Raw genomic sequence first — 15,834 nt, forward strand, 5'->3', positions numbered from 1 at the left:
GTCACTGAAATGCCACCTGGAAGGGAGAGCTCATGTGTAGACGCCCCGCATGCTTTCTGGTGCCAATTCACAACTGCATGTAGTTCGGCAATGGTAGTTTTAGTTTATCTTGGATAGTTTATTTTCGGTTGAAGTTTGATGGCCTAGGTATCGCTAAATGACCACGTGTTTTGTTTGTATATAATCAAATCGGGTCTAATTTCTTTGTTCTGGGACGTTGCGAACAATATGATATCTTTTGAGCCTTAGATAATAAAGGTAGATGTACGTACAGTATGAGCTATGGCACCCAATAGACCGATTGTAGTGCCTTTTTACCTACGAGGTATTCCCAGAGTCATTGAGATATGGGCCATCTTACCTACTCTGTGCCTGGTGCAAGTACTTGGAGGTGTATGGATAGTACTACCTAATAGGGACTAGTAATCAAATCTCGTGAAGCAGATGGGACCTATTGGACCTCGGCTTCGGAAATGGGCAGAAAGTGCGGGCGGTGCCGAGAGCCCGGCAACCGGTTCCCCCGGACTTTCTCCAAGATCACTTGCGTGCAGTTGATCGGTGAATTATACCACTCCCTAGGACGTTAATGCAATTCTTGCCGAGGACAGTCTACTGATGGATATGACTGGTTGATCTGGCTTACTTGTTTTCTCCCAGTCAATTTTCTCTTGCTTGAAACACGACATCTACCTGCAGGCCGACGGTAATCGAGTGGACACACTACACCCCCCAACATGGATCTCGAGCGCCGTGACTTGAATCCTGAGCAGACGACACGACGGAGGCGAAATGCAGGTCGGAGGCGTCTGCGCAACAGAGCTCCTATCTCCGCGCGATTTACCTTGGACCACCAGCTGCGTGGAAATGTCGGTGTCCTGTCCGACGATTTGGCAAATGGCTTCTTTCAATTGTCTTCCACCGGTAAGCGAGATTGAGCTATCTAGGTAACTTCTCTGACTTCTCCCTCTGTGCTGGGTTGTAGACGAAGGACAGGAAAGTAGCGAAGTCCGCCATGTCGCTATCTCACCATACGTTCCGGGTTATAGCTCTGTCGAGGACCTGGCTTGGACCATCATCCCCGTTCGGCCACAGTCTAAAAGCCGTCCTCTCGGATCCCCGCTTCCTCATTCGACCATTGCTTTCCCCGACTCTGCAGATTCATTGCAGCCATTCATGCAAGCCCTGAGCAAGCTCGATCCCACCCGGCACTCACTCCAATCCCAGCGATCTGTCGAGATAAGGGTTCTGGATGTTACTCCTTTGCGCCTAGATACCATCTATGTTACAGTAGAGAGAAACCTACTTCGTAATCATGATGATATTCAGAATAAGTTTGCTGGTGGGTTCACTAACAGCTTACATGGACCCAATGGACTTTGGGCGAAAGCGGGGAAGGGATTGGACACCAAAAGGTATTCCAAGAAGGCTGCGGCCGAGGCTGAAGAAAGGCTTACTGCTGCGGTACGCGAGGCCCTGGGAGCGCAGCAGGTAGTCCATACTGGCGATGTGCTACCGCTTCCCCTACCACCACACCCCATAACATATGCGCCACCACCCCCGGCACAAATCTCGTTCTGCGAACCCGTTTCCCAAGGTCTGCTAATGCCGACAACAAAAATTGTCCTGGTTCAAGCGCGGCCGCATGGCCATCGGACTCAGCGAAGTCTGAGGTCGGGCTCAGGCTTACTCAAGCAGGTAGCCGAAGACGAGGCCGATGATACTTCCAATGAACAATTTTACTCGGCTGCTGAAGAGAAGGCCACAGAGAGCAACACGGAGGTGGACAGTACCTCTACGGCCGATGAGTCGGAGACGGAAGGCTCTGGAGGGAACATGAGTGACACCTCGGATGATTCTTTGGATGACATGATTTCCCTTTCTGCCCCTGAACTGCCTCAATCTGGCGTCATGTCCGCGATGACTGCTGCAACTCCACGTGCAGGAGGCCGACGGGCCGACGGCATTCATACTCCAGGATCCGTGGCCTCAAACTTTACTTCGTCAACCATGCGCCCCGGACGAGTTGGCGGTGGTAAGGTCTTTAAGGCAGAGGGGCTACTGCGGGGCATACCCAATGAACTCTTACATCCCAGGCCGCGGGAAGAAGATGACTCTGAGTCGTTCATATTTGTAGATATCAATACACTTGCGAAGATAGGCTGCTTTTCTGGGGATTGGGTGAGAATCGAGGCCACAGAAGAGCCGCAATCCAATATATTCGCCTCCATCAAATTGGGGAGCTTCAATGAACAGAATGAAGATGCTGGTGATTGGCGCGCGGTCAAAATCTATGGTGTGCCCGGCCTGCCATCCGCCAAACCCCGGTATTCAATCAGTCAGTCTGGGGAGAGACGCTCAAGCATCTCCCAACGCCCTCCGCTGCGGTTGACACCCTCAGTCTTTGTTCCTCCTCTACTCTTGAACAACTTGGAGAACCCGAAATATCTTCGCATATCACCGATGGCTTTCATTGGAGGCACTGGAAGTTCGAAACCTGGTCTTCTGAACCAGATGAAGGCAAGTTCCGCCAGAAACCCACCTTTGGCAAAGGAAGTCACTTTGCTCAAAGTATCTACGCCACTCTCCATGGATCGTGCTCTTCAACCGGCGTTGTTTGCCGGGCTCAAACAATATTTCGAGTCCAAACGGCGCCTGCTCAAAAGTGGAGATCTCGTGGGAATCAGCGTTGATGAAGCTCTCGGTAGAGCTGTGTTCGCAGGCCCTACGGCGAGCGACGGTGCAGCTCCGGATGATGATCTTACAACCCGGTTAGGCCAGGTGGTAGATTCCGATCGTGCCGGATCAAGAAAGGTTGGCGTCGCCTGGTTTCGCGTTGGACAAGTGCTTCCTAGCTTGTCGGATGAGCCAGACGAAGCGAGAGAAGACCAGTGGGGGGGTGTTGCTATCATTGATTCGGCGACTACCAGAATGGTACAGGCTGGGAGCGATGTGAGCAGAGTCCCGGGTACTCTGAACAATGGCTGGGAATACTGGCTTGGGGTGAAGGCCGTCCCGAAGACTGCTGGCGATGTCCAAACCCCTCATGGTCTGGTAACCGAATCGCCGCAGTCGTATGTACCGCCTCTCCAAGAGCGCATCCGAGACCTGATGTCGGTAGCTACGAGTCCTCGCGCCGTCCAGCTCGGCATGAAACCCGTCGTCATACTACTGAGATCCCAACAAAGACACATCGGAAAGGCTACGCTTGCAACACGAGCATGCGCAGATATTGGTCTACATACCTTCTCGATCGACTCCTACGATATATTAACCGAAGGCGGAGCGAACGGTGGTGACGTGAAAACGGAAGCATACCTGAAGGCTAGAGCTGACCGCGCATTCCATTGTGGAGCCAGCTGCACAGCCCTTCTGATTAAGCATATTGAGGTCTTAACGGCGGACAGGATCATTTCCGCAATGAATGAGATCGTGGCTGATGCAAGGGTCATAGTGGCCACGACAACCGATGTCGAACAGATCCCGGAGGGCATTCGCAGCATGTTTACTCATGAATTCGAGATGATGGCACCCGAGGAAAAGGAGCGTGAAGGCATCCTTCATAATGCTGTTTCCGAAAGGGGCATCAAGATCGCCCCTGATGTAGATCTAGGCTCGGTAGCACTTAAGACTGCTGCTTTAGTCGCGGGAGATTTGGTTGACGTTGTTGAACGTGCTTCTTCCGTGAGGGCTGCACGTCTGGAGAAATTAGCCGAAGCCGCAAGCGAAAACTCAGAGTCAAAAGTTAGCACCAGGGACGTTCTTGTTTCCGGGGGTGATGCAGCCCGAGGTGTTACCAAGGCCGACTTTGACGCAGCTGTTGATGCCGCGAGGAAGAATTTTGCTGACTCTATTGGGGCGCCAAAGATCCCGAACGTTGGCTGGGATGATGTGGGTGGTTTGACAAACGTCAAGGATGCTCTCATTGAAACCATCCAACTGCCCCTAGAGCGACCTGAACTGTTCGCCAAAGGCATGAAGAAACGCAGCGGTATCCTATTCTACGGACCGCCGGGTACTGGAAAGACTTTACTCGCCAAGGCGATTGCCACAGAGTTCTCTTTGAACTTCTTCTCCGTCAAGGGGCCTGAGTTGCTTAATATGTATATTGGTGAATCCGAAGCGAATGTTAGGCGCGTGTTTCAACGCGCTCGGGATGCTCGCCCGTGTGTTGTATTCTTTGATGAACTGGATTCGGTCGCACCGAAGCGTGGAAACCAAGGAGATAGCGGTGGTGTAATGGACCGTATCGTCAGTCAGCTGCTTGCCGAGCTAGATGGTATGAACGGCGGTGAGGAAAACAGCGGCGGTGTCTTCGTGATTGGCGCTACAAATCGTCCGGATTTGTTGGACACGGCACTCCTACGTCCCGGTCGTTTCGACAAGATGCTCTACCTTGGAGTGTCTGACACACACGAGAAACAAGCTACGATTCTAGAAGCGCTTACAAGAAAGTTTGCTCTTGCACCTGAGGTATCACTGAGCAGAGTTGCGGAGCAGCTGCCTCTTACGTACACGGGTGCTGACTTGTATGCCCTGTGTTCTGATGCTATGCTAAAGGCCATCACCCGGAAGGCAACAGCAGTGGATGAAAAGATCAAGCAGCTGCCAGGAGAACCTGTCAGCACTGCTTACTTCTTTGACCACCTTGCCACACCGGAAGATGTCACTGTTACGGTTGCCGAGGAGGATTTCATTCAGGCACAGAACGAACTCGTCCCCAGTGTTAGGTATGTTTCATTGATATGTTGCTATGGGTTCCTTGAAACAAAAGAAGACTAACGACATGCAGTGCCAAAGAGCTGGAGCATTTCGAACGTATCCGACAGACATTCGAGTCTGTTGATAAGAAGCAAGATTCAGGCGGCAACTCTGGGGCGCAGCCACCTCGAACTATCGCGGATGCCCTTGAAGCACTCGAGCTGGGAGACCAACTGAATGGTAGTATAGGTGGGCCTGTTACGAATGGTGACCACCTGCCTACAAGCAGCGGCAAAGGTAAGGGGAAGCAAGGACAGCAACCTATGCGGAGCGTGAGTAGTCACTCGACTAGCAGTAAAGGGAAAGGCAAGAGCCCCGCTGGGGTCGGAGCGAAATTGAAGAATAAGACCGTCGCTGCTCCTAGCAACGATTCTGATTCTTCTCTTGAAGGCCCCATTTCAGGCTCAAGGGCGGAGAAGAGCATTTCCCATCACAATGATGTTACTGAGGAAAATGGCGCTACCAATGGAGATGAAGACTACATCGTTCGGACCGACCATCTTGTCCATGCCGACGGTGATAGTTCGAAGTAAACAGAAGTGGATGCTTGGGCACACTGACATTATTGGAAATATGATTGGGGTGGTGGTATTAGTTGTGTATAGGTATGGACCAAGGTCTCGGGAATGTGTATATAATGTTACATTTGAGCGTCATGAAGATGATGAATGGCTATGAGGCTCGGGAAGATTCTTTGCATATCTCGTGATAAACCGTGGCCTGAGGCATGGTCGGGGAATTTTGTATTCAGTTGTCAGCTGTACATATTAATGAACTCCACACACAGCCTTATCAACGGTTGAATTTCATGACTCAACCCTTTCGATAACTAACATCCATATCTCTTTTCCTGCTGATGGTTATCTATCTTTCTATTATATTTCGATATTACAATTAAGAACAAGCTCCGAGAATAGCCAACCGAAGTCTGCAGTTCCTCTGGACCGATGGAAGCTGGCTCCATATCCTAATACCTTAATCACTGTTGATCCACCGATTAACTTGTTCTCACTGGTGTTCGGTGCCTGGTTCTCGGCGATGATGACGAATAATGGCGCTGTATGATGGAGTATACCTCTGACGATCTGCTCCACCCATGGATTTCTACACGCCTTATCGGAGCTACTCCGGAGTATGTCGCTATCAAGGTTGAGATTGACCCCATTACACGGTAGGTAACCACGGTCCTGTCGCCACCACTATCCCCCGCAATCCGCGGTGGGCCCGGTTTCCTAGAACGTTTGATGGCCGAGTTTGGGGGAAATGCTGCCCGAGACGGACAGAACCCGGTGGAGGAAACAGGGAAAAGGGATGAGTGCGTCTCATGGTGGAGGGTTGTGTCTGTGGTGTGTTGTTTTATCCTTTTTTCCACCTTCTTCTCTTCCCCTTCGTGTGATCAGTACCCTTCCCATACCTAGTCCCCTTAAGTCGATATCCTTTGATAGTTTTTTCTCTCATTCTGGTTTTTTCTTTCTGTCTAGGTCTTTGATCCATTTGTCTTCTTGGTTTTAACATTGGTTCGGGATCAACTATCCTTGCAATGGCCGATACGTCCGCCATGAAAGGCATTCCGGGGGACGATGAAGCCCAGTTGGCAGCCATGGGCCATAAGGCCGAGTTGAAGCGAAATTTCTCACTCTTGTACGTTCCAGTGTCTCTAAGCATCTTATGTTGACCGAGACTGACTCTCTCACGTTCCTAATTCAGGTCTATGTTAGGATTGGCCTTTGCTATTCTGAATGTATGTGACTGAACGCAAAGACCCCTCCGCCATTGGATGCCCATGATCGATGCTGCAGGGGCACGCTGGCAAAAAGCATACCGAGCCACGAGACCTTGGAAAGCGGTTAACTTTTTGCAGTCTTGGACCGCTCTGTCGGCAAGTTTATCTCTTAGCCTCCCATCTGGAGGCTGTGTAAGCGTTGTCTGGGGTAAGACAGCCCTAGTTTAGTTTTTCTTGCTTTTCTTCCATATCCTTTTTCCTTAGAATACTATATACAGCCCCCTTCTAACTAGTTCTCTATAGGCTTGGTTACGGCAGGTGTATGTAACCTTTGTATAGCAACTTCGCTTGCCGAGTTCTTGTCCGCTTATCCCACGTGAGTACAACTCGGTCATACATCTCGTCTCTTGTCTCAACTGACTGTGGATCCAGGGCTGGTGGACAATACCATTGGGTTGCAGGTAAGTTTATGCTAGATCCTAGTGACAATTCGACTAGAGTCATGACTAACTTCCTGCCCCAACAGTTAGTGAGTGTTCATTGTTACTATATTCGCCCCATACAATGTGCTAAACGACATAAGTTTCTTGGGAGCGATGGATGCCCATACTTTCATGGATTACCGGCTGGGCCAATGTTTCTGGCTGGGTAGGTTGATATGACATATGTTGGAAACAATCCGGGCTAATTAGTCTAGCTTGCATTGACCGCCACTGGTGGCCTGCTGGGCAGCGAGTTGATTCTGGGTATAATCTCATTATTACATCCGGTAAGAGCCACATGCTTCACTATGATGACCTCGCCGGCTGATTATTCCTATTAGACCTTTGAAGCACAACGCTGGCACCAATTTTTGATTTATACTGGCTATAATATTGCTTCGTTCATCATCAACACTCTCATGAACAATGGTCTTCCGTACTTCACTAAGGGTGCCTGTGAGTTAGAACAGCATTACCCTTTCTTTTTACAGCGGATAAAAGTACTGACTTCACTCAAGTCATTTGGTCCTTAACCGGATTTGCCATCGTCTCGATAACGCTTCTTGCATGCTCGTCACCTAACTACAACTCGGGCGAGTGAGGCTCACATTCATATTCCGGTTTCGTGTTAAGAGTACTGACCAAATCAGACTTGTGTTCGGAAAATTTATCAACGAAACAGGATGTATGTGGATTCTCTCTCTCTGTTTAGGTCTTGGACCGAGGCTAATTGGTCATAGGGCCGGATGGTGTCGCTTGGCTACTTGGAGTACGTTGTGCGCATTGAATTCGTTGACGAATTGCATATCTAACTCATATGTAGCTTCTTCAAGGTGGACTTGGTCTCACAGGATTTGTAAGTTATCGCCATTCGCTCAGCTCTATAGCAAGCCACTGATCATTGTATAGGATGGAGTTGCCCATATGATCGAAGGTATGCAACATATGCACAACTGCGGAAAGCCGCTTTACTAATTGACTCCGTTGCAGAAATCCCCAATCCATCTGTCGTGGGCCCTAAGATTATGATAGGGTGCGTCTGTATTGGTGCCGTGACAGGTTCGATCTTTTTGATTGTGCTCCTCTTTGTTGCCGGTGATATCTACAATGTCATCGATTCTGCTGCGGGATGTCTTCTGCAGATCTTTAAGGATGCAACTGGAAATAATGCCGGGTCAATCTGTCTTCTAATGTACGTCCCTCTTCCGACTGTCAGCGCCAATATATTACTAACTGATAACCCCAAGGTTCCCTCTTGTTTGCATCCTTTTCGCAGCCACGAGTATCATGACTACTAGTAGCCGTATGATCTATGCTTTTGCAAGGTAAATATGATGGCCTCAGAGTAATACCTCTTCTAAAGCAAAACTGATAACGATGGGCAGAGATGGCGGTCTTCCTGCTTCCCCCTTCTTTTCCAGGGTTCATCCAAAGCTCAATGTTCCACTAAACGCCGTGTATCTGTCGTTTGCTGTTATCACTGTCTTCGGGCTTATTTTTCTCGGGTCTTCGAGGTATGTTTTCTCATCATTAATGCATAATAACACTATATGTTTACTAACCCGGGCAGTGCGTTCAACGCTATTATCTCATCGTCAGTAGTGATGCTTGACATCTCATACGGTATTCCGATTGCAGTGAACTGCCTACGTGGTCGCACTATGCTGCCTGAACGCACATTTGTTCTCCCGAATACTTTAGGCTGGATCGCCAACATAGTACGCCCGCTCAGAATCATCACGACAGGGCTGTTAGCTAACACTACTTGTAGATTGCTCTTACCTACATCAGCCTCACGACAGTGCTATTCCTCTTCCCGCCAGTGTTGCCTGCGACTGGTAGCAGTATGAGTAAGTGTCATCGTTTCTAAGTGAGTTTATTGTCAAGACTGCTGACAAAATACGCGGTACTAGACTACTGTGTCGCTGCTTTTGGTATTATTCTTGTCATCTCGACATTCCAATGGGTCATTGATGGCCGCAAGAACTTCACTGGGCCACGGTCTGATGTGGATATCCTTGCAGGCGTAGTTGAAGAAGTGCCCACGCACGCTGAAACCGCTGAAACCCATGGGAAAAGCGATGGGAAATGAGATTACAACGACTAAGAAGCCTGGATATAACTACTAGTACTTAGCCTATTATGACCCTACACAACAGAACATAGAACATAGAACTTGAAGAAGAAATGTACTTCAATTAAAAAATTGGTTTACAAGAACGGGTGACGTCACATACATCATCTAAGGCCCTCAGGCCACCAAGGCCTCATTCATCCAATTCGCCCCAACAACTTTCTTTCCCCACATTTTGCTGGGATCGCCAGAACGACAGCACTCAGTGCGATTCATTTTAGTATATTATATTGTAATACCGCTTGAACATTCTAACAAGGCCGCAGGGTGTCAAACATTGTTAACAGTTGAACCCAACGTGAGAAGCTCCACACAGGAGTATACTACTCGATATAACTATGTTATCTATTTCTCTGCCTTCCTTGAAGAGCTTCTTGCCATGGCGCGATCGAACCTTTATCGATATCCCGACAGTCAAGATTCATGAGATCGATACAGCACAGGAGAAGCCGGCTCGGGCTCTCAAACATTTGCTGAAGTTGAATCATGCCAACTATTCCGTACTGTACAACGAACGAAAGTTCCATAACCATGCGCCTCATGTAAGCCATACTCTATTGTATCTTTCATACCAAAAGCAGAATTGACTTTATGTAGATTCTGAGCTCTTCTTTCCTTCAAGGAGCAGACGCGGATGATCTAAATCGTATCTACGAGGCCGAGTCTAAGCTTTTGGACCCTTGGGTTGATTCTCCAGGTGAAATCAGTACCTATGACTGGAGAGACTACTTGAGCCATCGAGAGTATGTATCCTTACTGCATCCCTGGGCTTACGCATAGTCTAGCCTTTAATAGAAAGACGTACCTAACGTCAATCTAGATATCAAAGAGCGTTTGTGGACTTTTTTGAGGACGAACTTGTCCGTCACGGATACGATTGGAAGCAAGTCCTCGCAGATTATTTATTTTCCGGAAAGGAGCCGCTATTCAATTCCCTTGTTGATGACCGTATGGTGATCCTAATACTAGTGATAGTTCGATAAAGCTGACCTGGCTTAGTTGGTCACCCCTTAATCCACCTTGCCTATGCATTTGAGATGTCCAGCCGTGAAATCGCCATGGAAGCCCTAGCCCTTGCAGCTACGTGCTACGGGAAAATGCATAAGTATATAGACGACCCTTCTTATTCACAGGCAGAGTCTCTCTACTCTTCTACCTCCCTACTCGAGATTCTAAACAAGGTACGAGTCGACAAGCAGTTCAACGGCCTCTTCGGGACCCCAGGCAACAACAACATAGAGACGATTCTACGTCACCATGAAGCCGCACTCCTCAATCACTGGAATGCGTGGAAAATCGAAGATCCCGTGAAACAATTTCGCGAAAGCCAGGAGGTCGCCGTGGCTCTTCTAACCGCCACTCAATTTGAGACATCGGACAACTATGACTTCTTCCTCGTCCACACGCTGACAACCAGCCATGCCGTCCGTATTCTTCTACCACTGATCCCAACACGCTTCCAATATGCACTCGTCAGGCAGTGGTGGCTTCTCACTCTAGTTGTATACATTGCGCAATTAAGGCCGGAAATTAAGCTCGACCAGATTATGAACTACGAATTGAAAGGAAGAGACTGGAAGTGGACGGCGCAGAAGGCTATTAAGGGCGAGTATTCGACAGATGCACACTATGTCAAGGCAATTCGCGCGTGTAAGGAAGCTGCTGCGACATGGGGAGATCCGGAGCAGTACTATTTGAAAGCTGCTGTCAAGTTCGGTGAGGAGTTCAATGGTTGGGGCGGATTTGTTTGATGGGGTGGCAATTTATATTCTAGTCGTATTCACTCAGATTGGCTTTATTGGCATGTTGACTGGCTATATAATGTACGATATGCATGGTTTTTGGCCATCGGAAATATCCTGTTTTTATTACTATTCTGATCAATTTGTGACAAATAACAGCTCGAAAAGCATTGGGTTGGAGATAGAACCACCCTTGATCCCAAACTGAGAATCAGATTCGAATGTATGTTCTACTTGATATGAAATGTTAGTCATAAGCTTCATTTAACTCACTACATTCTATGGTGATAGGTCACGAAATGAATCATATATTCATGCCTGAGGCATAAATGTCATGTACAATACCACGTGATACGCGGCTTAGAGCTTGTTTAATGGAGTAATATTTGGGCAATTTGACCATAACCTCTCAACATTTTTTACCACAGTCGCTTCTACAATTCACGTCCATGACTTGATTAAAACAAAAACCATACTAATAAAGGCAGCTAACAGTCCAATCATACCATAAATTCACATATATTTTCCCTATAATGTCCGCAGCGCAGCAACAAAACGAGCCTGTGGCGCTCTATCTACACGCCGAACTTCTCCCTAACATCCGCCACATTACTCTCTACGTATCGCTGCCGGAGGCGATACGATTGCAAAATGTCCGACCAGAGATCTGTTTATCCGATTCTCGTCGTGCTATTACAGTATCTCTCGCATCGCCGCACGACGATGTCACAGATACGATCAAATTACCAGCCCGTGTCAATGAAGCATCTCGGTTGGCCTTGAGCGTAGCTGGACAGCGAGCTACAGATCCTCGAGGAAATGGACATGATCAGCAGGAATACTCGTTTCGAATGCAGATCGATGATGAAGATGCATCGTTGCTCTCAAGGGAAGAACATATGGACAGCTTTGTGCCGTGGACCGCGACCGACATGACTTCCTGTACTAGGCTTCGCTGTCGCCATTGTAGGAGTATTCTCCTCGATTCGCATATGCCGCGTAGCTCTGATGCTGCAGAGAAGGATACGCAGGGGTGGGTATGGAAGGATTTGCCCAGTGGGAATTGGGCTGAGATGATGGATTTTTGGCATTGCCACAAGCCGGATCCTCATGAGGACCATGATCATAATCATGATCATGAGAACAGCGCTACAGCTGAAGACCAGAATGCTACAGTTAAGGGATACGGTGCCGCGAATCAGGTTGTCGCAACTTCAGGGACTGTTCTTGTGGATAGCGCGACCTTTCTGCTCACTGACTCCGACTGTAGAGGCTTGAAACAGGTAAGCACGGACATCTCTTCCGGTTGATTCTTAACTAGGATTGTTGTTGTACCTTTTGCGCTCTATGCCTAGGTATTGTTTATTTTAACCCTACCCTAATGCTTGGCTTGGGCAAAAAAGAAGGAGGCCATTTCATAACCATGCTTTGGTCTTCGATACAATTGCCCTATAATTAGTGTGTCTTGGTTTCTATCTTGGTCAGACATCTGTTATGGAGTCTGAATGGCATCACGGCCAGGTGCAGTTATCTTCTTCGTGATGGATTTCGCACTGCGCCGTGGTTGCCGTTTGGTCTTCAGCGTGTTTGGCTCGGGATCAAGGTTTCACCTCGCTGCATTTCTCCGTTGATTCGGTCTGCTTACCCAAAGTCATGGGATCGACGCGATTATAACGAGGTACATATGGCAAAGAACTCTGGGATAGGTTGGAAGACTTTACCCTGAATCATCCTTTAATGATCAAGAAACAGATAGTCAACAGTAGTACCTTACAAATATAATAAGTGCTGATCTTCATATGCGCTTCATAACCAAGCCACGACGTTTTCCTAAATTCGCAGCTTGCATAGCATCGGATTGCTGATAAATATATTATATTAGGTTGAAACAAAGAGTACAACAGCCTCTTCAACAACAGAAACACAGATGGAGTTGCTTTGTGAGAATTGCAATAGCCAGGTGGGAGTTGAAGACACAGTTGCTAAAGGATGGCGACTATTCAAAACAAGCTTATCTGTAAGCAAGCAGTCGGAAGGCGAGTGCGAAGACCCAGAATGGGAAAGCCATCCTTTGGAGGCAGTTGTAGCAGCTCAATTGTTGGAGTTGATTGAGAGAGAAAGCGCTCGACGATTTGTTCTCCACTGTGGACAAGGGAGTGGGTTACTGGTATGTCGATTCATTGTCTTTCGGTCTTGTTTTCGTTTTTGATACCTGTTTGTGACTCCTTGACGTATAGATCTGGGTCTTCAATCCGGATATGCGATATTCGAACTCTAGCTCAGACCACAGTATAACTGCGCAACGGGCCATGAAAATCCTATTCCAGGATGTCGTCGACGTGGATGGGATGCTTCATCCGGCTAGTGGCAAGGCGTCATCTTTGTCCCTGGAGGAACTTCGACTTTCATCCAGCGTCTTGTCTGCTATCTCAGAAACTTTGAAGAGTAGGAACAGGATGTTACCAAAGTCGGCAAGGGAGTTTCGAGAATGGAAGGTTGGCGTCATGCATCGATATGACCGGACAAAGAATGTTTGAGTAGAGGAGACTGTGAAGTGAGCTGGCATGTTTCGTTTGACAAAGCATCGTCAGGTGCCTTCTTCCTCTTTGGGAATGCAGGCGGATGTCACAGGGTGACATGTCCATTCCAGAGTGAATTGACATTCTACATTCCGTTGCTACCTTGGCGCTGTCACGTTGGCACTCATCCATAAATTTATTCCTTCACCGGCTTAGCCTTTGATGTATCTCCTTACAGCCCATGGGGTCACTCTTGATACTCGTCAACTGCGCAACAGATCAAATCATACAGACCTTGGTCTCCTGCCAATCCTCACTCTTCAGATGGCGACCGATGGCCGAGAACTACAACTTCCGACAGGAACTTGCCAGAGTGACAAGGGTGATATCACCTGGGAACACTTGGATGGGTCCGCAGAGCATAAGGAAGTAGAGCATCCCGGTTACTCCCGCACTTCAAGCACCACCAAGTCTGGGAAGACAGCTAAACACGTCGGAACCATGGCTGCCGAGTTGGAACTCCCCGAAAAGCCCTCGTCGCGCTCTCATTTAGCACCTCCAGCAATCTTGATAATACCTCCTAGTCCTTCTGATGAAAACTCCCGAGAGTTATCAAGCAGTATACCATCCCGGCATAAATGAACATCGCCTTGGTCGTCAAAGACCATCATCCTCTCTTTGAAGTGAATAGTCGCAAAAAACTTGAAAGGTGAAGGGCGCAGCTCCAGTATGAATCATAAGCTAAGCCCTTGAAAGTCCAAACGGAATACAAACCAAGACCGGCAATTTCTTGAAAAATTTGACAAACTGTTCTACGCCACTCTAAGAGCTCAGGCTCGTAGGCTGTGAGACTTACTGGTTTTAGCTTAACTAGAAAGTATCTCTGCTGCGAAGGCAACGCTTATCAGAGTGCCAAAAAGCGATTCTTATTCGTCAACATAGATCGTTTCTATCTCAATATCATGTATTTGGATACCACATTCGTATCTCCGATGCGGTGACTTGAAACATAGCGAAGGCTTAGGCATTTACCCTTCGAATGGAGTTTCGTACGGTCTTTCCGCCTGTGGTGTGATTCTTGCGAGATGACGCCTCTGACCATCCTCCCAATCGAAAATGGCACTGTGTGCAACAACTCGGTTCTAAAATGTAGTCAATATCACTTACATCAAACAGGCTATACATGGGTACTTACATCCCAGACAACCACAGTATTTGGTCGCCACCTGACGCGAGTCTGAATGTCTTGGGACAAGGCAATATGATCGTATAAGAATTTGAGGAGGAAGTCCGACTCTTCTTTCTTGTATCCGACGATGTATCGGGTAACTAATTATTGTTAGAAACCTAATACCGACTACACCGTTTCGAAGGAGGACTCACATTGTGGGTTCACGAAAAGAGCTTTCTCCCCAGTGACAGGATGTGTCCTCACGATTGGGTGCTCAGTGGTTATTGGGTCGCGCCGTGCAATACCGCCCTTGTTCAGACTGTTGTTGACCTGCTCAACACCAGAGTGAACAGCCTTCAGTCCATGCAGTCGCTTGCGGAACTCAGGTGACAGCCGTCTGTAAGCCTGGGCCATATTACAGAACAGAGTATCTCCGCCGCTTGTCGGGCCATCCAACAAATACAAGAATGTAGTGCCAGGAGGCTGTTTTTCGAAAGTAACATCAGAGTGCCAGGTAAGCGAGTTGGTGTGGGTTTCCAGGAATTCTGCTCCACTCCTATCGTCTGCTCCACGGTGAACGAGGTGAATCTCGGGGAAGCCCTTAGGTGCTCCAGAGCTCTGATGAATATGATGTCTACCGAAATAACTACCAAACTCCAGGGCTTTCTCGATGGGGAGCTGGGCGAAGTCCTGGTTTCGGAAAGCTGAAAGACTCCGTCAGTAATTTTGTCAAGAATCATTCGCCTTTATATGCAATAACATACCGACAACTTTCCTTTGGGCGATATACAAAGCCAGCTGTTCTTTACCCTTATCGGTCAGTTGACTTAGTTGGATACCGTGAACTTCGCTACCAATGGTTGGGGTAAGCTCCTCCACCTCGCCCTTGCCCTCAGGGAAGAGATCTGGGAAAGTTGGGTCGGCATCCTTTCCATGGTCATAGTGCTCAAAGGGTTGAAGCGGTGGGTATCTACCGAGTCGTTAGCTACTATGCTCAAGTAACTATGCATGGTGCAAAATCAGGATCCCATACTTTTCTGTTTCGTTATCCCAGACGGGGAGATACTTCGGGAAAGATGCCGGCGGCTGTTTTGCAGTTCCTTGGATCTCATTTTCATGCTGATAAGTTTCACGGTATCCTACCCCATTCTCCTTATTGTGACCAGCATCAGTCCTAAGAGAGGTCTTTGGTGCCGAGTGAAGTGAGACGGTTTCGGTTATAGATGGAGCCATCTTTGTAGATTTGCGTGAAAGTTGATGCTCTTTCGATTTGTCTTCTGTTCTAACAAGCACTGATCTAACGCT

General features: G+C 48.1%; 5 protein-coding genes across 5 annotated transcripts; 4 read left to right on the top strand and 1 right to left on the bottom strand.

Annotated features, from left to right (window-relative positions):
- Positions 1-563: 563 nt before the first annotated feature.
- On the top strand, positions 564-5,519 carry pex6 (AAA family ATPase peroxin 6). Its single transcript, XM_032083767.1, has 3 exons — positions 564-921; positions 983-4,727; positions 4,790-5,519. The coding sequence occupies exons 1-3, from the start codon at positions 735-737 to the stop codon at positions 5,289-5,291; spliced, it is 4,434 nt and encodes a 1,477-aa protein (XP_031934932.1). The 5' UTR covers positions 564-734; the 3' UTR covers positions 5,292-5,519.
- Positions 5,520-5,556: 37 nt separating this feature from the next.
- BDV37DRAFT_265306 (GABA permease GabA) lies at positions 5,557-9,137 on the top strand. The gene is made up of 20 exons (XM_032083768.1): positions 5,557-6,104; positions 6,240-6,399; positions 6,466-6,499; positions 6,620-6,689; positions 6,785-6,857; positions 6,914-6,951; positions 7,065-7,129; positions 7,179-7,250; positions 7,305-7,419; positions 7,482-7,560; positions 7,614-7,648; positions 7,704-7,732; positions 7,787-7,819; positions 7,873-7,897; positions 7,954-8,155; positions 8,211-8,288; positions 8,349-8,477; positions 8,534-8,681; positions 8,735-8,813; positions 8,877-9,137. The coding sequence occupies exons 2-20, from the start codon at positions 6,299-6,301 to the stop codon at positions 9,053-9,055; spliced, it is 1,584 nt and encodes a 527-aa protein (XP_031934933.1). The 5' UTR covers positions 5,557-6,104; positions 6,240-6,298; the 3' UTR covers positions 9,056-9,137.
- Positions 9,138-9,212: 75 nt separating this feature from the next.
- On the top strand, positions 9,213-11,039 carry BDV37DRAFT_265315 (questin oxidase family protein). The gene is made up of 4 exons (XM_032083769.1): positions 9,213-9,639; positions 9,695-9,840; positions 9,918-10,045; positions 10,097-11,039. The coding sequence occupies exons 1-4, from the start codon at positions 9,436-9,438 to the stop codon at positions 10,846-10,848; spliced, it is 1,230 nt and encodes a 409-aa protein (XP_031934934.1). The 5' UTR covers positions 9,213-9,435; the 3' UTR covers positions 10,849-11,039.
- A 333-nt stretch (positions 11,040-11,372) lies between these two features.
- BDV37DRAFT_276794 (HECT-type E3 ubiquitin transferase) lies at positions 11,373-13,380 on the top strand (the record flags this gene model as incomplete). The annotated part of the gene is made up of 5 exons (XM_032085631.1): positions 11,373-12,122; positions 12,161-12,297; positions 12,736-13,006; positions 13,077-13,284; positions 13,316-13,380. The coding sequence occupies 5 exons, from the start codon at positions 11,373-11,375 to the stop codon at positions 13,378-13,380; spliced, it is 1,431 nt and encodes a 476-aa protein (XP_031934935.1).
- A 1,006-nt stretch (positions 13,381-14,386) lies between these two features.
- Positions 14,387-15,762, bottom strand: BDV37DRAFT_289278 (TauD/TfdA dioxygenase family protein; the record flags this gene model as incomplete). The annotated part of the gene is made up of 5 exons (XM_032088421.1): positions 14,387-14,500; positions 14,554-14,687; positions 14,742-15,233; positions 15,294-15,499; positions 15,563-15,762. The coding sequence occupies 5 exons, from the start codon at positions 15,760-15,762 to the stop codon at positions 14,387-14,389; spliced, it is 1,146 nt and encodes a 381-aa protein (XP_031934936.1).
- Between the last annotated feature and the right edge of the window lie 72 nt (positions 15,763-15,834).

This window comes from Aspergillus pseudonomiae (assembly GCF_009193645.1).
Source record: "Aspergillus pseudonomiae strain CBS 119388 unplaced genomic scaffold BDV37scaffold_149, whole genome shotgun sequence".
Taxonomy (NCBI): domain Eukaryota; kingdom Fungi; phylum Ascomycota; class Eurotiomycetes; order Eurotiales; family Aspergillaceae; genus Aspergillus; species Aspergillus pseudonomiae.